This window comes from Fukomys damarensis, unplaced genomic scaffold, assembly GCF_012274545.1.
Source record: "Fukomys damarensis isolate Sample0158 unplaced genomic scaffold, DMR_v1.0_HiC HiC_scaffold_26, whole genome shotgun sequence".
Classification (NCBI taxonomy): Eukaryota; Metazoa; Chordata; class Mammalia; order Rodentia; family Bathyergidae; genus Fukomys; species Fukomys damarensis.
In genome coordinates, this window is record NW_022900938.1 from 33,779,062 (window position 1) to 33,802,075 (window position 23,014).

At 38.1% G+C, this 23,014-nt stretch overlaps 1 protein-coding gene across 5 annotated transcripts in view; it reads left to right on the forward strand.

Moving 5' to 3' along the window:
• The window catches only part of Rbms1 (RNA binding motif single stranded interacting protein 1), a 216,717-nt gene that overhangs the window by 172,949 nt on the left and 20,754 nt on the right, over positions 1-23,014 (forward strand). For all 5 annotated transcript variants that reach the window (XM_010606822.3, XM_010606823.3, XM_010606824.3 and 2 more), the window contains 4 exons: positions 4,518-4,576; positions 8,523-8,614; positions 17,898-18,055; positions 20,084-20,163. In XM_010606822.3, coding sequence (XP_010605124.1) covers positions 4,518-4,576; positions 8,523-8,614; positions 17,898-18,055; positions 20,084-20,163 — 389 coding nt within the window. The remainder of the gene's footprint in view (positions 1-4,517; positions 4,577-8,522; positions 8,615-17,897; positions 18,056-20,083; positions 20,164-23,014) is intronic.

The window sequence follows — 23,014 nt, forward strand, 5'->3', positions numbered from 1 at the left end:
GTCTCTTAATTGCTGTTTATCTTTTTACTTCAAAAGCTGCTTCTGGAGTGGATTGTCTACTTTTATCAAGAATATTGTAATCTGGATAGCTAGTGCTGTGGCCTGGGGCCTGTTACTTTGTAACCAATTAAAACCCAAAGACTATGCATAGACACATTTATTTCTGTAAGATTCTGTGATTTGCTTTCTCGGACATATACCTTCTTGTTGTTCTTAGAGTATGAATTCTGACAATCAGAATTCTATTTACCACAGTACATTGTATGCCCATGTTTCTTAATGATGATTTTTTAAGCAAATTAAGCTGTGAATAGGCAAATGAGAGGGCAAAGTCTAGTTGCCTTATGATACCTACTAATCTTGTAGGAATTGTCAAGTGCCAGTAGAATTATATTAAATGATAATTATCTCCTCTATTATGAAATCTTATTGTAGGTAAAATTAGCAAAGGGAAATGATGGCTTTTCCACCTTGCTGCCCCTTATGAGATACTGTTTGATCATGGCTCTTCCCTGCATTCTGCATTAGGCTTATTCCTGGCCCTTTTCTTACACCATCAGAACTACTTCTTCATCCTACTCCCACAGTAAGGTGGCTAAGTCACTCACTGAGTCAACCAGGGCATGTGTGATTTAGGGTTACAGTTCCAGTGCCTATATTTTTTTAAATATTATTGTATTTATTGGGGGCCCTCATGTTTAATGGGAGCCTCTTGCCTCACAAGTGGTGTAACTAAGTGGACAGCCCCAGACAGAAGATACCTTGCAAGAGAGAGCCCTATTCACCTCCCTTCAGGTAACTCTAGGCAAGCAGCTTTGTTGGAGACCAAATCCTATGTGCGTTTCTACTCTCCGTGTGTGTGCCCCTCCACCTTGTGTGTGTGTGTGCCCCTGATAGGAACTTTACACCCTCCCGGGGACATTCTGGCCATGCCCTACCTTATCTAGCTAGACCAGCCTAGGTTAGGTAACCTAGCAACCGGGAAAGTCCCTGCTCATCCCTGCCTGCATAAAAGCTGCTGTGTGAGAAATAAAAATTGTCAAATTTTGACCACTAAAAGAGCTCTGTCTGGTTCCTGTCTTTCTGTGTCGTTCCCGTTCCCGATCGGGGTGCTCCCCTTCTCGAGCCCTACTAATAACGAACCCCGCTGGCCGGGGCACAGCTTCTTCAACCCTGTTGCTCGCAAGAATCCAGTGTACTGTAGCTCCATAGACAGAGTAAAAACTGTTTTCGGACTTTCTGTGAAATCACAGTCTCCCATTCTTAACCCACAAATTGTGATGAAAACCACAATGGAAAGTAAAGCTGATAACATTCAGAAATTTCTATTCTGTTTCCTTACCCCTCTTTTAATCTTGAGCCACTTGATGGTTTCCTATGATAAAAGCAAACAAAAACTTGATTGGGCTTAAAAAGTCTATTTCAGTGAGCAGTAGAGGCATTAGAAGAGGCTATCTATTCTGTCCTCCTTTTATACCCTGAGAATATAAAGGAAACATTCTTCAAAATAACTTCATAGATGCACTGTTCATTTTTGAACTTTGTTTTCCCATTTGCAAAAAGTGCAAATAATAACACTTATGAAATTAGGAAGTTAAGTGACATCAGCATGCAGAGTATCTGGCATGGTGCCAAGAACCTAAGTAGGAACTCAATAAATGTAATCTCTTGTCTGGATTCTTATGAACTAGCCTACTAAATGGGTGAGAAAATTAGCGACAGTTTCATGGAAAATACAATTTTCAATGTGTCCTTCAAGATCAAGCATGAGTAGTACGGGGTAATAAATGAGAGGAACGTGTTTATGCAGTGTTTGAGTGTTAAATGCAGCAGATAGGTCCTCTTGGAATGAGCAGAGCCTGTGTGTCCAGCTGCCATGCCAGTTTCCTTCTTATTTCTTCAATGTTATAATAGCAAATATTTAAAATGAAGAATGCTTTGTTACACACACACACACACACACACACACACACACACACACACACACACACACACACATATATATATATATACTGGATGCCCCAAGATAGTTCTCTCTTGGCTTATTGTGACCCAGGCAATCCAAAAGGTTAGACATCCCTGGACTGCAGACGGGAAGCATGGAAAACCATACAGTGCATCTTGCTTAAGTCTAGACAGAGTATAGGGAAGGAGGAGTGAACATCAGAGGCAAACCTCAGCAGAGTTATTGACTGATCAGGTTCAGGGATGACTGATTTGATGCTGTCTCAAAGATCCTGAGCTTGGTGGAAGGATTGGAAAGTGTGTGTAACCATACCGGGTGTGGCACCACATGCCTGTAATCCTAGCATTCTGGGAAGAAGATGCCTCAGGCTCAGTCCTTAATAAGACCACTCTCAATGTAAAAGTAAAGAAACTGGGTATGTAGACCAGTGCAGAGGCCCTAGGTTCAATCCCTAGTACCACACCCCACACACACAATAGGAGCAGAAACAAACTGAGAGGAAGAACTTGGCATCATGAAAGGAGGTTCACTGGTTACAATTGTACGGCCAGTTATCCCAAGGAAAGGGAGGATTGGGGATCAAATGTTAAACATGACAGGAATATTCAGTAAAGAAGAAGGGTGAGGAGGCTGAATTGGACCCCAGGAATAAGTTCACGCCGGGCAGTACCAGGCTCCACAGGCCGAGAGAGGTACACCTGGCATAGATGTGGAAGTGAGGACTAATGACCCTTGTAGCAAAGATCAGAGAGAGCCAAGAGCAGAGGAGGGGTGAGAGGAATTGAGTGGCAGTGCTGCCAAGAGCTTTTTCTCTTTCCCTGCTCCCACATTTCCATCTATTCCCATCTCCCTTATCATTAAATGTTAAAAGCAGAACCAAGACAGTGAAGATCATCCCTGTAGTTTCTCCTAAATGTCCTTCTGGTTGATTGACAAAAGACCCTGAATTCTGAGACTTCAGATATAGTCTCTTAATCCCTGCAACTTTCAATCCCCCTTCTGAATTGGAGTTATTCCAACATTTACCTCTGCTTTTGGAAAAGTATTTGGCAGGGATACAATCTAGAATTGCATTCAGTGAAAACTTGTGCAAATGAGAGAATGCCAGTAAATACCAAGCTCAAAAGCCAGGTAGATAAGTGGTTGCTGAAAGGTAGTCTTTAAAACACTGGTTGTTATGATTTGTGCATTCTAAAAAATATTTGTAAGTTTAGTATGTTAATATTGTTATAAATAATCAGAATCTCTACAGGGGATTGAAGTGTTCATACAGCATCATGCCTTTTGGGTGTAACTGTTATTTGAACCTTAAATTATCTTTAATGCTTACTCAGTAATCATTTGGCTACATGAATACACAGAGTAAAAATGGGGAAAATTAACCAGAGGGAAAGGTGACTATGACCATTAATTTCTCCAGACAAATATATTTCAGCTGATTTCAGTGCATAAAAGAGAAATCTACAATATTCAGGTGGTTCAGAATATTCTGTAGACACTTACATTTCTTAAGACTTTTAAAGCTCAGTTCTCAAAATCAATCCCAACAAAAGTTGTAGATGAGCAAATGTGGAATTTTTAAGTTAATTTGTAAGGAATTAGAATTTTATAATTTACCATGTATAAATGAGGAAACTTGAGTTTCATATACATATGAAGTAAGGTATCTCTATTTCCTAAAGTTTGACTTCGGCTTTTAGGAAAATTTTTGAAATATTTTCATAGTGCGCCTCCTCCCCACACTTATTGATGACAGTGCTTTTCCTCCAGGTCTACACTATTAAAGGGTACAGGTTCAGTGTGTATATTTAAAATATACTGTTACTGCATTTGGCAGTGCACTAAATTTTAATGTTCTGCATGTTTTCCATCTCCTCCCACTTCTGAAACACATTAAAGAATTTGAATTTGAACATATTTCTCGTACATACCCTCATAGTTAATAATCCCTAGTTCATTGTTTTATCTTCTCATTTATCCATTTCTTACACCTCCACACAGCTTAGTATACTGTACAGTTATTACGGAGTTAAAATTGTGTTAATATGTCTATAAATAATGGTAAACGCTTTTAGTTAAAAAAATATTTTATACTATTCCACCATCCTTCCATTATGGTCACATTCGACAGCTGTGCAGCTCTATCTGTAGAACCAAAATGAATATAATAACACAAACATTTTTTAAAAGCTATGAGGGTCATAGAACTTTAGTAATTATTCAGCCTTATATTTGGCTTTGTATTTGACCACAGACATTGTGATACTAGAAAAAAATATTTTATAAAGGTCATATTCCTTGTTTGTGTTCCAAGATTATCAGGTAAGTGCCTCTTCTTCAAAGTAAAGCATCAAACTAATCCAAAGATTCAAAGGGAAGTTTGGCGGTGTCCTCTTTTTAGGTTAATTTTTTTGAAATTCCCATTGCCTGCCCCTTAGTAAAGAACATTTTGTACTTTAAAGTTTGCAGATGTTTGAAAAGTGTATGTATGTGTTCTTTGTATTTAGACATTAATACAAGTTCCATATTGTTTTTTCTTTTGCTTCTTTAGATATGGGAAAATAGTCTCCACAAAGGCAATTTTGGATAAGACAACAAACAAATGCAAAGGTATGTTTTTATGAGCTGATTATTTGCTAAATCATAGCCTTAGACAAATGCAAATGATGGAATTTTAAACCTAATCTTCGGTTTCAAAATTACTCCCATTTCATTGAAAACCAAATCTTAACACATTATCCAGTTTCTGTCTTGCACAATATCATCATATTGCTTACATTTGTTTTGTCTCTAGTTGAATTTTGGCTGGAAACCCGACAGCTACTAGCCGTTTGCCAGAAATCCAACTTTGGCACGAGTAGAGTTAACATGCAAAATACTAGTTGGCATTTATCCCTGCTTTTAAAGGAAGAGTAGAGTTAGAAAATAGCTTTTCTTTCCTGAGCCTGAGGAGATTAGAGCTGCTTACTGAAGACCATTGGACTGTAGTAAAGAACTGAAAAGATTACATATTGTGCAAATTGGCTCTATTAATTAGAATAGAGTAGTTTTAAGCAGTACTTAATTACATGTTTCAATACTCCCAATTGTTTTCTGCTGAATGCCTGTTGACAATATTGGCAGCAAGGAGGAGAGAACCATTTTCACTGACCAAATTTGTAATAGGGAGGGGAGGTCATGTGCCCCTTTGAAATATGCTACTGCATTAACTTGATGCGCTGACCTTCAGTTTTCTGTGTAATTAGGATGAGCTCATCCAGCTCCATGAGCTGGAAGAGGAGGCGTCTACAGTAGGCAGCAGGATGCTCTGCAGTTCTGACTTTTAATGATCTAGCATCTTCACAATAGGCATGTGATTTCTAGGAAAAGGGAAGAATGGAGTCAGTCAGCTGACTTTGAATCTAACTACTGAACCCATGAATTGAAATAAAGTAGACAAGACTAGGCAGAGAGAGAAGGCAAATCTCCTTATTAATTAGACCCCAGTTTTTCAAGTACTGGGGTAGTGGCTTAACACAATCTGAAAAAGGCAACAAACATGAATGAACCCTATGGTAGGGCCTCTCCTTGTGAGCCAGCCATTTCCTTTAATCTAGACTTGAAGTGGTTCATTGTATTTCTGTCTCTTCTTCAAAGCGCCCAGATTTAAAGGAACTATTGTGGCAAGTATCTAAGCCCATGTTTAATCAACATGGCACATTAAGGCAATTTTGCCTTGGGACAGTCAATAGTGTGTGCTTTATGTAGAGTGGTAGCCAATAAATATTTAAAATGAATTAAACTAGAGAGAAAATTGTAGGCTGAAATGCATGCACTTAGTTGCCAAGATTCATCTTATTTAACATTTATAAATTATTTGGGAGCAGAGACAGAGAAAAAAAGTCTTTTGGTTTTATACAGAAAAATAGACTCTTGCAGACATAAAATAGAAAGTTGATCTCAAACAGTAGTTTCAAACCAAGGGAGGCATCCCAGTAGAAAAGTGGTTTTAGCCTTAGCCTTACCCTAATTCCCCTCCTTTTTTTCCCCTACCCCAAGAGAAATCCTTCATAGCGGCTCAGTTTGCTAAAAAGCAGAGCTACCTTCATTAAGTGAGGAGGAGGACCAGAGTTCCCCCAGTTGAATTCCACACTCCTCAGTGAAAACCGCTATTGTACATTCTTCTCCAGTGTAACATATTATCTAACTTTACCATGTTTTGTTATGAAATACTCCTGTGTTTCCTAGTAGCAAAAGCAAAAACAGAAAACATAATTATTCACATGATTCAGTCATTATACTGTGGGAAGCAAGATTAATATAACTATTCCTGGTCCTAGAACCTGCCAGGAATTCTCCTTGGAAATTTAGGGAGAGAATGCTATCTTAGTGAACCCTACCTTAAAGACGCCTTTGTGCATACTTATATAGTTAAATCCATAGACTCTACATAATGCATATTTTATATGGTCTTTTTTTTCCCCATTAAGTTAATTGGTACATTTAAAGCAAACAGCACAGTTACATTTATCATTGGGATCTTGTACCTTTTTATGATATGTCTTGGATATATTGTCTTACATTTATTTTAATATTACATAGACAATATTAACAAGCTTAAAATTCTGTGCTTACCTGTTATGTTGTCTTCAGCAAATGGTTATGAAATGTTACAATATAATAGGCTTCAGCAATGACCAGAAAAGGACATAAACAACTAGAATACAACAGTTATGTATTTCTCTTAATAAAGAAATAACAGATAAAAGAATGCTCAGATTCCCAGAGTGGATCATAGCATCAAGTACAATAACATAATTGAGATCTGCTTACTGTGACTTATTAACAATAGCAAAGGTGGTGGGAAAAGTTTAAACATCTGCCAGTAGAGCTATGTCACTTCTGTGTGAGTATCTGTTCACCTGCATACTGTAAGAGTGAGGTGGAGTTTGTGTGCCTCTGTATCCGTAGAGTATTGCTTATTACCATTAACAGCAGCTTTCTAAATAGCACCCCAGACATGTTTAACCTGATTTTTTAAACCAGGTGAATAGCATTCTCTGCATTGGTCTGGATCATCCCTCTTCTTTTTCTGCCCAATCTGGCTGTTTCTCTGCTGTCCAAATGAAATTAAGTTTTATTTTAGTCCAATTCCAACTCATGCAAGGAAGCTGCTTCTTGCTTCAGGTTTAACATTCATCTTTCCTAAAACATGTATTTCTGTAATCAGTAATCTCTTTCATTATAACTTAGGCTGTTACCTGGAAATATTTTTAGTATTAATGCTACAAAACTGACTGGACTGTTTCAGAGATCTTGAGTTTGACTTTGTTGTTATATATTTGTCTGTTTTGACACTATTGCCTTATTATCTATATTACTGTTTCTTCATAATATCTGGAAATCAGTGATAGGGCTGGCTCCTCTTCTGTACAATCTCCAAATGGTACTTTTCTTTTTCAAAACATACGTACTCATTTAAAATTAATTTTATAATAGTGATTTTATTTTTTTAAAAAACCTGATGTTTTGAGTGAGACCCTGTTCCTTTAAACAGTGTATTAAATACAGCAACCTTTTCTTGGTAAGTTGAGTTATCACACTGAAAAATCTGTGATTGCCTGTTTTACTATAATGATGCTTACAGAATCTGTTGAGATTCATGGGGCTGTTTGCACTTACACTGTGTAAATTCTGCTCTTTGTATAGTTTTTCAGTTATATGACTTGTTACTAGTTTCCACTACCAGATGCCATCTATGTCCTTGTTTTGCCACCCTTTCCTCACCTCAGGCCCTTTTGTCCTAATTCCTGTTTTGATTTGTTGTGACCTGAGAAAACAGATAACCAGCTCATTAAAAATGTTTGGGAAACTAAGCCATAGCTTCTCTTAGGTGGTTGTTTTGTTATATTACATTTTATTTTCAGACTTTAGGTCATGAACTGCCCAAATAACTATTCTGAGTATCTGGAGAAATTTTATTTCCTTTCTTCCTTAGTTTGAAGGAACATGATGAGCTGCATTTTAGGTAAATGAGCACACTTGAGCAGGCACTACAAGTTAGATTGTTCTCTATTTTAGACATGTAATGGTCATATGTATTTTAATTTTGAAAAGTAAGCTTTAGTCTACCAAATGAGCATTAATTTTTGTTTCTTTCATTTGTCAGCTTGGTAGGATGGCTTCATTATCATTACTGAATCATCAAAAACAGTATTTCTCTCTCTCTCAAATTGTTTCCTATTCCCACCACCACCTTGTTTTAATCCTTGGTTGGCAGTGTAGTTGTCATTGTTTTTCCTAGTAACTGCAGGACACCTGAGAAGATCTTGGAATAGGAAAAAGTTGCTCTCTCTCCTCACCCCTCTCATCCCCACTTCGAAGGGAAGCTCATCCAGCCAGGGACAGATGACAAGGAAGAAGACCCGAGAAAGCCACTGGATGGCAGCTGTGAACACCCGAGCTCTGTGGGGACATTTTCATTTCTGTAGCCTGAAGCACAAACCGAGTGAAATTCTTTTAGCCTTTACATCATCGTAAAGGAATGGTGTAAAACGAAGTGTATTTTGCTCTTCAGGTTATGGTTTTGTCGACTTCGACAGTCCTGCAGCAGCTCAGAAAGCCGTGTCAGCCCTGAAGGCTAGTGGAGTTCAAGCTCAGATGGCAAAGGTGAGTAGAAAGCTTTACTTCTGGAGCCTGACCCAGTCACTCTTCTAACCCCATCTGCGGTTGCCACTCATGCCCACCAGCCACCGTTCCTCTGGACCGTGGTCCTGCGCCTCTGAAAATGCAACAGTAGTGACTGTGACAAAGACTTATTTATTCCTCATAGTTTAATGTGTGAAGAATTTAAAACTGTATACAGTTTACATAGTAAATTACATAGCCACATAAACAAGTGGAAAAGTAGCATGATTTTTTTCTCAGATAATCAGGTATGTGTAAGTCTAAGAACTGGACTGTATTCTAAAAAATAATTTTTAAAATCCAGCTTAGACAGAATTTAAAAAGTAAGTGTGTACAGCACAGCTTTTTTTTTTCTTTTTCTTTTTTAATAGTGGGGATTGAATCCAAGGTCTCACACATGCTAGTCAAGCTCTCTACCACTGAGCTGCATCCCCAATCTCACCCTCTTCTTTTAAATTTATAATTTGAGACTAGATTTCATTCAGTTGTCCAAACTGACCTGAAACTCACAATCCTACTGACCCAGCCTCCCATATAGCTGGGGTTACAGGCAAGCACCATCTTACCTGACTAGTGTGGCATATTTGGAAGGAATATGTGACTGTCACATACATTGATTTACACAAACAAATGCGTAGTTTATAGATGTCATTTCCCCCTGTGCAACAGAAATCTTAATGGAATGTAAGTATACCCCTTAGCAGTTTTATAAGGACTTTATTCAAGATTTGTTTCTGACGAACTTTTGACATTCCAAATAAGGAGTATTTCTGAAAAATTCTCTAGGTAAGGTATATGCCTGACTGTTCAAGTATTATAAATGGATACCATAAGTTTTATACTTAATATGTATTTTAGCACAGTATATGTGGATATTAACTACTCCAAGACGTAATATTTTCCTTAAACATTTTGTCCTATGATAGTTTCCCTCTAAGATTTTTATCTAATATCCAGAATATCATAATTTAGGAATGTGAATGAAGTTGGCCAGCCAGTCATTGTTTTTCTTTTCACTTCAGGTTTATCATTAACTTAGACAGCTTAAGCTGCCCATTCTTTTTCAAAAGTTATGATGCCTGAAATAGATTTGATGAACTCAGAGAAGCTGGCCTTGCATGATCTAAGTCCAGTGCAGTCATAACTCTAAATCTGAAGGGACCTCAGATTGTGCACTTCCAGCCCACTTCCAAATGGGAATGATCTTTTTAGGAAAAAGAACGGAGATTCAAGAGAATAACCCTTGAATTGCCATACATCTCTCAAGTGTTTATGTTGTGTGCTAGATGTTCCATTTTATGCTAAACAGATCTGGAATACATCAACTAAATGTTCCTTATGTTCCGTAAGCTGAGATTATATCCTAATATCTACTACCTATAGTGCACTTGTGAAGATATTTACATAACTGTGGAGATGTTTCCCCATCTTTGGTTCTTCAGTAGCTATGGGAAATATTTTCAAGGCTGAAACTTGGCAGTTGACTATTTGGAGTATTCTTTTCAAATAAGCATAATTTTATATTATTTGGCTTCATGAAATACAGAGGACAATAATTTTATACTCTCCTCTGCTACTTGTAAATAGCAGTACATGATCATTTCCTACAGAGCATTCATATATAGATAATAAGGTTTATGGAAAGTAAAGAACTCTATGAAGAGATAAACTACATACTAAGACCTAAATCTTACCAGCTTAGGTATTACCTGCTAAGGGCTATTGAGAACATGTTTGAAGCTACCAGGATAGAGATTTGCTTAGAATAAAAGAATCAACATAAAGATTTCAATAATTAATAAATGAGATCAGTTTTCTAATGTAATTCATGCCTTACAATGATTTTGAAGGTTCACATTAAATTGGACTCTGTATTTTCTTAAATTCCAGCCTGCAGGTTAAGCAGGAATCTGTAAATTGCAAACATTGTGTTTTTTCAGATTATTTGTCTCTCATATAGAGATTATTTGTCTCATACTGAAAAACAGTGAGATTTTAAGTAAATAGTTAATATATTCTGCATAGCAGTTTGCAGAATGTTTAATTTAGCTCTGTCAACAGTGGGTGACCAGGAATTCTGTAAGCAGGACTCTTAGGACTCATTCAGAAAACCAGCGTCTTCTGCCCTCCACTCTGTCCATCCTGACTCATTCTGCCGAGCTCCTGCTTTCTCTTTGGGTAAAATCTAGGGCAGGTTCTATGACTTCTTCAGCCACTATTATTTCAAAAAGTCCCTTGCTTCTTTGATTTCACAAATTTTTGGTTGGTGTTTAGGGTTTCTTGTTTGGTTTGGTTTTGGTTTTGGTTTTGGTTTGGTTTGATCTTTTTTACATAGCTAATCTTCATGTAACATATATATCTCTCAATACATTTTTCAGCCACTTATGTCTGTATTTACATTATTTAACCTCAATATACTTTAAACAAGATGTTGTATGGAAAGAGCTTCAAGTTACAAGTACATTTCAGATATAGTGTATAGGATGTTGCAGTCATATGCAGAGTTTTTGGAAACTGCTGAGAGTCCACAGAAGGGATTGTGTCCTGGATGTTACTTGTGCATACCATAGCAATTAATTACCGATGACTATATTGAGTGTTTGGTGAACAGGATAGGACGCAGTATATTTAAGTTTTCCAACATAATTTATTATATGTATATATTCGCACAGATCTATTATGAATGTATTTATGTACATTTTAGGGATTTATAGGAAAACAATTTAGTCACACTTTAGAAGATTGGCTGGGGTTGTGACTGATGTGTAATACATTATTTTTTTCTCATTTAAAATAATTGAAAATATCTTATTAACATTTTGATGCTAAATACCTGCTTTTTAAGAATAGACTGTCAATAGTTTGGTGTACTTGTAATTTCAGTGTCTAATTCTATTTATTTAACAAAATTGTGAGTATTCATATAACAATAAAGCTTATCCCTTCCTCTAGGTCAGGTTAGCAAGCGTACAGTGGAGTGGGCTTGTTTCTTTTCTGTTTCCAAAGCATGTATTCTTCCCACTCTTCTTCCATCAGCTCCCTAGCTGTGGTTTTGCACCTCTCCAAGGCTGGAGCAGTGAAAAGGAAGAGAAATTTGTTGACCTGAAAATGGTGTAATAGGATGTTGAGTTATCTGGCCAGGCAGCAAGGTGATACAGTCTCTCATGAAATGCTGCAGCTATTTTCCTGAGCTTTATCTACAGTCCCCCCGCTTCAATCCCTTGAACAAAGAGAAATACTTGTCCTTGGGCTCACACTCTCACTTCCTGATAATGGAGTGGCCTGTCTTACCCCACTCTGCTGGGATCTCCCTGCCTCTGCCAGGTAATTTTCCTCCTAACATCATGCATGGCCAACTCTTCCTGTGTGGCCTTTTTCAGATCTACCTTTGCCAACCATCCCTAGTACAGGAGTTATTTCCCAACCACACTTATAGACCCCTTTAATTAGCCTTTCTCCTTTTAGACCACTCAGCTTTTGAGATGGACGTGAACCATTGTATCTAGAAAGCCCCATGAGACATGGATCAAGCTTCCTGACTGGTCTCTGGGATCCCCCATTACTTATCGTATTGAGAAGGCAGCAGCCAACATGCTGAGATTCAGAACATGCTGTATTTCTCATTCTCATTCTCATTCTCAGACTCTGCAGTCCCTTTAGACACAGGAGGTGGGTGGTCTGCTAACCATCCCAAGCCAGTTCTCAGCCAGCTCCTGGTAGACTCTCTTAGGTGGTCTGGTTTCCCACTTTGGAATGTGGGAGCACCTGGCACCCACTGTTTTGTGGCCTCTGCTGAAATAGAAAGAGGCCTTTTTTAATATAGTTCCCTGAACCCTTATCCAGGCTTCATTTCCAGTATGTGTAATACTAAGCAGAGTAGTACAGTAAGTATATACTTTTGAAGGAGTTTTTATAATGCATCTAGTCGAAGTGAGACTGGGTCTGGATTGGCACTATCTGACATGTCAACGGTGCTCTTTGAATGTCGGCTTCCAATAAGTTGATAGTGTGCACTGTTCAGAGACCTCCTTAGGCTTTATGCTGTAAATTGGCTAGGAGAGATGATCCTTTCCTTTGTCATCTGTGGGGAGGACCAGTATCCAGCTTCAGAGATGCTGACCATATGCCAACGTTTTGCAAGTACAGATCTCTTCAAGTCCTTGTAGAATGACTTAATTCTTATATCTTTAAAGTTACAAAATACATTTTAAATGCTACTGGATCTCTTGATCTCTACCATGAAATCATAGACTTAAACATCTGGATTTGGTTCAGCCTCCTTATGCTCATTGGATGAAGGAGCAGCTAGTCCTCATCTTTTGGGGAGATTATTTTTAAAGGAAGTTTAAGTGGAGCTCTTGTGGTTGGTTAGTAAAGGACTCATCACAGTCTACTTTCCACTAGTGAATTAATCCTACAATGTGCTGAAAATCCCACATATTAAACTCTTGCTTTATTAAGTTCAGAAAAATTTAAGGGGCATTCATTTGAGGATGGTAGAAATGTAATGTTGGACACTGGTTAACTGGGTTGCAAAAGGACTGCACAGGTATTCAAAGCTAAATTTCAGAACCGTTAGGGAAACGCATTAAAGGCCAGTAATTGTTCCTTATTCGTGTTTTAGTTTTGCCTTATTTGGTACCTGCCATAAGGAGGGTAATGTGTTTGTTTCATTGAATCAAATAAATCAATTAGGGGAGAGAAAATCTTTTAGACAATATTGAAAATATGAAAGGGACATTTTAAAGTTATGTCCATAGAGTTTCCCGATGAAATTTATCAAATAGGAATGGCCTTGGGCCTTTTGGAAAGCCTCTTTATGTTAACTTTGACAGATGTTTCATATGTGTGCATTTTCAAATAAAAGGTTCAGATTCTATAAAGAAAAAAGAAATGAAACTCAGATAACAAGATAAAAAATGTAAAATGTGAATCAACATTGAGAGCTGTTAACAGAGACACTTCTATAGGTCTTTGGTACCTAAGGCCTGCTGAGGGTCAAAAGATCTTTGGATGTATTTGGCTAGTAGCAAGCTAGTGCATTTTCCAATAAATACTCAGTCAAACAAGCAGGAATTTAATCTCCTCTCCACTCAGAGGTCCACCGTGCTCCAAGCAGTTTGCAGTCACATGCCGGTGAGCCGCTATCTGCTGGTTGGTGAACCTATTCAGTACAAGAGAAAACAGATGTCTGCTCTTCCTGCCAAGTCCCTTTCTGCATTTTAGGAACCATTCCACACGCACAGGGAGGTTTTTGTTAATTTCTTTCAGATGATGACTTGAGTGCTTTACACCATGCGGGACCTCTGAGCCCTGCTTTTCTACTCAAGTGAACATTAGTAGCCGTTTATCCCCTCTCATGGCCAATGTGGGATCTAGTTTTCCACTTGTTAGAGCAGCCCTTGAACTCTCTGTGCCTAGGGACATAAAGAAGCCTGATGGCCGCACTTTTGTTTGGACCACCTATAATTGATGGAATAACTTTTTCCAGACATAACAGCTTTTTCAGACAGAATAAAACAGGATTACCATTGTCACTGGTTTTTAAAGAAACTGAATTATCCTCATTGAAAAACACTACCAATGACTTCCAGGATTGTATGTCCCATTCACTATGAATGTATAATAATGAGAATGAATGGACACTTTGGGGACTAGATATTTTTGTGGCTAGTGCTACCAGTTTAGCATTTTTTCCCATTCCTTTTTGTTTTGTTTTTAACATTGAAGTTGTTACAACATTGTGAGTATTGTTTGTAGTACAGGTTGAGCAATTCGAAAAAAATAACATTACCTCTAATGGTCAACCCAATAAAGAAACCTGACAGGACTATTGCTATCAAAAACAAATGTTCTTTTTTAATTAAATGTTTACATATATTAGTCCACTGTATTAAAAAATGGTTCAAGAACTAAATTTCCTTCTAGATTCTGATTTTTAACAGTTTTCAAAATTTTTGTCTTCATTGGTAAACTTTCACATTGAATCAAAACCTTATAGAATGTGTAATTTTTTAAATATTTTAGAAACAGAAGCAGCTAAAACATCATCTAGAAAGTACTTAGTACCTACATTGTTATCTGCTTTAAAAAATAATTTATATGTAACAGTTATTCCTATGAGCCCTCTTAAATATTAGTCATTGAGGTCTTCATAATTATGACTTTAAAAGAAAAACCATAATATTTTAATACACATTTCTTATGTAATATTTTTCATGTCATACCTTTGCCTGGTGAGTATTTTAATAACCTTTAATTAAGGAGTTCCCAGGTTTATTCTGAATCTGACTAAGCATGATTCAGAAGTATTTCTAAGATAGAGTTGATTGTGTCACTCCCCTGCTACTGTGCCTCCAAAACCTTCCTACTTCTCAGGGTGTGGCTTTCAGACTGTGGTCCTCCTTCCTCGTGCTACTTCACTCATCTCTGAAGGGATGTGAAATCTCAAGATGTGGTTTATCTTCCTGAAGTATCAGTGTTGCTTGATGGTATTCGGTCAGCAACATTGTTTCTCTATTAAAAACAAATTTCAGTTGTTAAAGAATAGATTACAAAGTTTACGTGAACTCCCCACCCTTTTCTTCCTTTTCTTCTAGTTTTTTTTTTTTTGGGGGGGGTATGTTTTTGTTGTTGTTGTTGCATAAGATTTCCAGTAAATTTTGCAGTTCAGTCCAGGCAAGGCCTTTGCCTACAGACTTTTCTGGACACAGTTATTCTCCATACTGTTAGTAACTGATCAGTAAGAAAGTCTAAGCAGCGCTGACTAAAAAAACCAAACTCCTCAAACAGCCTTTCAAGTTGGTTTCAGCCTCTTGACCTCTGCTTGTTCCCTAAGTCCCATGTGCTCTGAACAAGGTATTTCCTCATCTCCCTATGACAGTCTTCCTCTCTCTGTTCTCCCATTGTGATTTGCACACCCCACCCTTCGCTATCTGTGTTTCTGTCTGTACTATTTAACTGTAAGTGGCTAAAAGTCAAGAATCAGGTCATAGTTGTTTTATAGCAACAGGTTGGGATGTACAAGATGTACTGGAAATGTCCTTGAGTTGAATGAGGCCCCAGGTCCCTTCAGGGACAACTTTAGGGAGAAAGGACCTTGTTTGTATTGGCTGATACAGGACCAGATTTCCATAGTGAAAAATACCTTTGTGCACTTTGAGGAAAGCTGTGGAGACTTGGAGTTAGGGCCCAATGAGACAGCTAATCTTAGGACCATGCAGTCAGCTGGGTGAAGCTAGCTAAGGAGCAAGTGAAGTGGAAATAGGGGGCTAAAAGACTCTCTCTTAATCTACCTCAGAGGAATTTGAAAACTTTCAGACCTAAAATGATTTTTTAGTGTGTTTCTCTTTATTTAGGAAGACTGTATTATTGTCTTATAACTATTAAACAAATCACTTGCTAATTTTCAGACATTAAAGATATATTTTACATAATTGACAATAAAAGGTTTTGCTAGATGTAAGGTAATCAGTGGTACCACACTGAACTTATCTAATTTCAGATAAAAGCAAAGATAGTTGTCATCTGTATTTAGCCTATGAATGGTTAGTATTCGATATTTAGCTTACTATTGGGCATCATAGAAAAGTTCAGTTTTTTCTTGGACCTTCCAGTGTCACCCTCCAGTGTGCTATGCCTTTGTGATAGATGTGGTTGCACACTGGCTTCCTTTGTGGCAGAGCCAGGAAGTTGTGGGACAGTACTTGTTGCTCATAGTTCTTGGTCTTTGATAACTTTGATTCTTGGAAATAACAGGGCATTTGCTGTTCTCTCTGCTAGATTGTTGTTTATTTATTTATGTATTTATTATAGTGCTGGGAGTCAAACCCAGGGCCTCAGACGTGCTAGGCAAGAGATCAACCTCTGAGCTACATTCCCCCAGCCAGCCACAGAATACTGGTTAAATCTGTCTTACCAGATAGCTGGTACAGTGGGTCAGGGTTCCATTTTATTTGCAGATTATATAAAAGGAAAATTTTCATTTGGGTGTAATTCGTACTAGGATATATTGCAAAGACTTTATACAGATTCAGACATGCATAATTGTCATATATATGTCTAAAGCACCATGTATTTCAGAAACCTGGAAGGTTGTAATGATTGATAGTCTGTTGCTGAAGGTTACCCCGTCAAGTAATGACTTTACAAACAGTGCTTACTGAAGAAATATCATTAGCTCTTATGTGTTTCAGTATGTAAAGATACATTTGGTTAATAAGATCAAAAGAAAGGCTGATTTTGAAATATGTACTAATCTTACAATTGCAGAGGTGAACTTGGACTTGATCAGATTATTTCATTTGTTAGGCAAGCTTTTCCTTGACAATTTGAATACTGTACTTTTCATAAATAAGTGTAGCAGTTACTAGTTCTTAGAAAGGTGAATCATTGGTTCTGGCTGACTCTGCCCCAGGAGAAGTTTGTATGGGAAATGATCTAAGGATTGCTTCTCAAAGTTTTATATCCGCAAGTGACCTAGATGTCTTATTAAAATGCAACTTCTGATTCTGTAGGTCTGAGGTAGGGCCTGAGATGCTGCATTTCTAATAAACTGCTATGTGATTCCAGTACTGTTGGCCCTTGGGTCACTCTTAGTGTAGCAAGGATTTTGCAAACCTGCCCTGCCAACTTACTGTCAAGTTCAGCTTTTCCAGTATTCTAAATTTGCTCTGCCCAGAGTTCATCATTTTATATGGCTTTGAGTTTCTTGTTTGGATTATTAGCAGTGCCCTTTTTTCTATTGATTATCAGTACTCAAAAGTAATATGGACTCTGCCATATGGCAGAGGAGGGCAGTTTGCACAAAGCTGGTACTGGACTTCACATGACTTGATCCAGAATCCTTTATCTGTAAACTGAATTATTAGCAGTAATAACCTCCTGTGCAGTAGTGTGACTAAAATGGGCTCCTAAAAGTAGCAGTGGAGGAGAAGTTGGTTATTTTTGGAAACACTGCAAACTACTGAGAGTTGTGGTTTCATGAGGGCATGCTTTCCAACTCAGTGGTGCCTGCCGGCATTGCCACTTTCACATCTGGGAGGAGCTCGGGAGGATCATGTCTGCCTGTGCGGACTGTCCAGGCTTCAAACACTGTCATCGAGTGTCCGGCATGACTTGGGTGTTCTGTAGATCCTGAGGTCTCGCTAGCTAGTACTGTGAAAGGTCTTGAACAAGGAGAGCTTCTGCATAAAAGTTGGTATGTTAATGTAAATATCGTTTCTTCATTTGGAAATTGATAAGACAATTTTATGTTTTACTTTAGCAACAGGAACAAGATCCTACCAACTTGTATATTTCTAATTTGCCACTTTCCATGGATGAGCAGGAACTTGAAAATATGCTCAAACCCTTTGGACAGGTTATTTCTACAAGAATACTACGTGATTCCAGTGGTACAAGTCGTGGTGTTGGCTTTGCCCGGTAAGCACACTGCCCTCTTCATTATATGTGACAATAATTCTGCCATCTTGGAAAATAAAAATTGGCCAACAAGAGAAAATTAAGCCAGGGTTATGGGATCTACTTGTATCATGAACTTAAACCATGTGAAGTTTACATGTAAAATTTTCCAAATATTTGTATGCTCATTAGGAGTCCTGAACCTGAGCACACTTAATTTTGGTTGGCTCATACCAAGAACCTACCATATGAGAAATACCTCTGAAAGCATGTGTCCTTATATTTGATTGATTGGGATGTCGTTAATGTCTTCAAAAATGATCACTGGTTTCCTAAATGTCATAGATAAATCAGTACATTTTTTTCTCATGAAATAGGAATTTGAATTGTCATCAGTAAAGTAAATTAGTTAAATATTTCTAACATTTGAAAAAATAAGACAAAGATATCACACCTAATCACTACATGAATTTAACAACTACTATTTTATAATTCTTGCTTCAGTTTTTTTAAAAGAAATAAATGTTCTAATTAATTTTTATGCCTTCTTTACCAGAAAAGATACTTCAGTGTAGTAGCTAATTTGGTTTCTAAAGAAAAAATGTTAAAAGAGTTTTGATGTGGGGCACAATTCTAATCCTAATGTCTATCTACAAAGCTGATTTTACATAATGCATTATTTAGGAGTTTATTAACACTGTGTAGTAAGAGATAGTGTCTGCATATTTTAAATTATTAACTTTGTTTTTGGAGGAAAACACAATGACATTTTACTTTCATACATATATGACAGTCACATCTTACACAGACCTATGATATCAACAAAGTATTATTACATGTTAGTATCATAACAAGGGTCTTTTCCATTGTAACCTCACTGCCAAATCAAGGCAAGGTTCCTACTTGGTTCTTCTGGCTTTCAGTCTACTGCTTGGATAGGTTAGACAGTTTCATAATAAAACTAAAATAACCTATCAGTCCTAGTCACAAAGGCCAGCATCTCCGCCATCTACTTTGTTGGCTAAAAGAATCCAGGAGGTAGGCTGGGGATTTAGCTCAGTAGTGCCACCACTGCCAGCCTTGCAACTGCAAGGACCCAAGCTCAATCCAGGAGACATTGAATGGTTTTGACATCTCATCACTTCTGTGGATGTCCTGAAAGCAGATCAAGTGTGCGATTTCTGTACCCAAATGCAGAACTCAGTTAAATCTGTTGTTTATAAAACTAGCACTATCCATTAAGATTTACATGTGCCAGGGATTTAGCTCAGTGGTTCCACCACCTGCCTCACAAGCACAAGGTCCCAAGTTTGATCCCTAAAAAAGACTTACGTGTGACTCTCCGGGTGTAGTACATTTTTAATAATTGCTTAGTGTTTTTTTTTTCCATTAAGGAAAACTGAATTCAAGTAATCTAAATCCTCAGATATGTTTCTCAAATCTTTTTAACCACCAGCAGATATAAAATTAGCTGTAAAGTTACGTTCCAGCCTTTAATTTCTCCTTCAAAGTTAAAATGACTAGGAAGGTACATAATTGACTTCACAAATTTAATTTTAAACCTGACATGAATGCAAAAAAAAACATACAAGGTACATCGTGTGATTTTTTAGTAACTTTTCCCATAACTCTTCAGTCTGTCATTTTGTAAATTCATAAAAAGAAAGAATATCTTTAAAATGACCAATATCCTAGCAAGTAGGAAATGCACTCATATATTAAACTGTTGTTTTTAACTCAGTACCACAAGAAAGCAATTATGAATTGATTTTGATTTTCCAACATTAGACTAAAATTGTGCTTATATGCTTAGTATTAAACACTCTGAATATAATTTCTTCCTTTATGATTGAGAATGTACTTTAGGACAAGTTATTTTACTGTAGGAATTACAAAAGGAGTTAAATAAAAGAATAAACTCTGGTTTTATCATATTCATATTTTTGTTAAGCTTCTTTGGTATCCAGTCTAAAAGAATATTTGTACATGCACAGAACAAAATTAAAAGTGAGAGACCTCTAAATATTCATATTTTTTTCTTACAAATAGGATGGAATCAACAGAAAAATGCGAAGCTGTAATTGGTCATTTTAATGGGAAATTCATTAAGACACCGCCAGGAGTTTCTGGTATGTTATTTGTTGTCTAAAATTTTATCAGTAATCTTTTATGTAAGATTTTAGCACATGACGGCTCTTAAGGACAAAATGCTCATTTCCCTTTTTAAAATGTATTCCTTCCTTTCCATTTTACCCCTTTCTGGGTGCTGGATTTGTGAGTATCGACTGTAGCAGTCCCAGTGCTAAAGCGCGGCACCATCCACTTCCCCTGTGCTGTGCAGCAGCTTTAACCGACCCCAGCACCATCCTCAGGAAGCCTCCCATCATTGGGCATTGGGCATCGTGGCACCTTTCCATCCTGGCAGTGCCTGGACCTTTGTGTCCTTTGTGTCCACTCCACATTTGTCATCTTCCCTCATCATTCGGTCTGTGTTGTCATTATCAAGAACACCACACCTCAGGAGCTTTTTCGTGCCAAGGTCACATTCACTTGCCCAGGAAACCTGACCTGAAATAAAAAGAATTCCTTCCATTTTCACTGTTTACTGGTCCTTCTTTACCCATTTCCCATCTCTGCAAAATCTGGTCCCCATTTTTGAGCACTAGAACCATTTCTTTAGTGACAGCTTCAGTTTTCTTCACACCAGCCCTTAGTGACTCCTGCCTAGATTGATCCTGCAGCAGTCTGCTTTCATTTCTCCTGTGACACCTGGCAGCTGCAGTTTGACACCGTGCCAGATTCTGTGTCTTTAGCTTGCCAGGACCTCAGCACCACTGGTCCTTAACTCTGCCCTTCCCTGTTCCCTGCCCAGCTCTAGTTTTCCTTGTCACCAGCCTTTATGGACCCTTAGCTAGATCTGAGCTGGTGACTCCACTTCCCACGTGGTGAACAGAATTGAGATCACCAGGTAGAAATGCTGTCACTGCATCCCCTCAACAAGGGGCCTCACATCTACACTCAGCCTTTCCCCTCTCCTTCCTTGAAGCCTCAAGGACAAGGATTCAAAACCTTTTTTTTGTTCTGCCTGCTAGTGCCTCCCTCTTGTTTAATTTCAGTGTCTTTCGTTTGCTTGCATTCAATTTTTCCCAACAAAATAGAAACTTTTTCAAAGAGTAAAACAGCACATCCTGCAAAGCTTAAATGTTGAGGAAATGAGAGAAAATGTACAAACAATACTAAGAAAAAAATGTGACTGTAACTACAATAGACATTTTTAAAACCATAGAATTCAATGAATATATGAGTTGCATTATGCCTAAAATTTTTAGAAAAAGAGCCCCATTTGTGTTTAAATTCATTCAAGTCTTTGTGATCAAAATTAAAACTAAGCGCTGTTCTTTTCCGACTCCTTCGTCTTCACTTCCTTGTTTCCTATTCACACCCCAGCAGTCTCCAACCTGATACGTTCCCTAGGCCATGCAGTTGACATTTGGTAAACTTACTATATCTGTTTGCTAGGGCAACTGTAACAAAATAGCACAAGCTGTTGTTTAAACAACAGAAATGTAGCAGTTCAGATTCTGGAGGCCACAAGCCCACGATCCAGGTGAAGTTGGTTCCCTCCAGGGGTGTGAGGGAATGGCGTGTTCAGGCCTCTGTGCCTGGCGTGGCAATGGCGTCCTCTCCTGTGCCGTTTTCTCCTCATCTGCCCTCTGTGTGTGTCTGCCTCTGGGTCCAGGTCCCCTTCCCCTACGGACACCAATCTTCGGGATACAGATGCACCCTAAGGGTCTCATTGTATCTTTGAAGACCCTGTCTCTAGACAAGGCCGCATTCTGAGTTATTAGAGGGTTAGAACTTTCACAAACCTTTTGTTTTGGAGGTAGAGAGGGGACAACACAATTGAGCCCGTAACACTTACCTTCTTATTATTGAACCCAGAGACTGTCTTTCTGTGCGGTATCGGATTTATTTAGAACCTGCTTGTCTTTTATTCATTTTTGAATTGTGTTCTCTTATTCCCATTTCTTTTCTTCTTCTTTTTTTTTTTCTTTTTTTTCTTTTTTTTTTTTGGTACTGGGGATCGAACTCGGCCCTCATGCTTGTGAGTCAGGCTCTGGAACCACTGAGCTAAATCCCTAGCCCCCCATTTCTGTTTTTTATTCTTTCTCTTTTGTGGACTAGTTTCTTTGATCTGCTCTTAATTTTTTGGTATTTTCCTGAATTCCATTTTTGGCTCACAATTCTAATAGAATTAATCTATTCTCAAGGCTTCCACTAGTAGTTAAGGTTGCTCAGAGATATTCATCTCTTGCCCTAGCTTTTCCCCCTGAGTATCAGGCTGCCTAGCCTCAGACTCCCTATGTTCATCCTCTCCAAAACTAAATTATACAACCCCCACCTCCCACTCCATCTGACCCTGTCTTCTTCGTCTTGTTTGTGGAACCAGTATCCATCCAGGCCCCTGCACCAGAAAGCGGGGATTGGACTCCCCCAGTCAACTCTGTCTTTTGTCTTTCACATACATAACTATTCAAATCCTTACACTTTTCTTTGTGATCACTTCTGGACTCTCCTCTTTGCCACCATTCCTCCTATCACTTCCCAGTTTCCTCTTATCACTCACTTAGCCCAAGATGATAGCCTCCTGATTTGCCTGCTCTGTCTAGTTTTAAGACCCTCAAGCAGCTCCTGATTGTAGAAAAAGAGATTTACATAAAATATACACCTCTTCTTCACTTTTCTGCTAACAATCACCTTTCCACCTCCAGAAGGAAAGATCTAGGATTCCTAGCATGACATTGAAGGCCGGAAGTGACTGGAGTCTTGCTTCCTTCAATTCTGTCTCTCTCCATTGTCTGCCTTCTTATTTTCCCTTTTCCAGTACTGAACAACAAGTGGTATTCCCAATGCACACGCTGCATCATTTCTTTTTCCTTTCTTTTTCCTTTCTCTGTGGTTTCCAATGGCTTGAGTCCA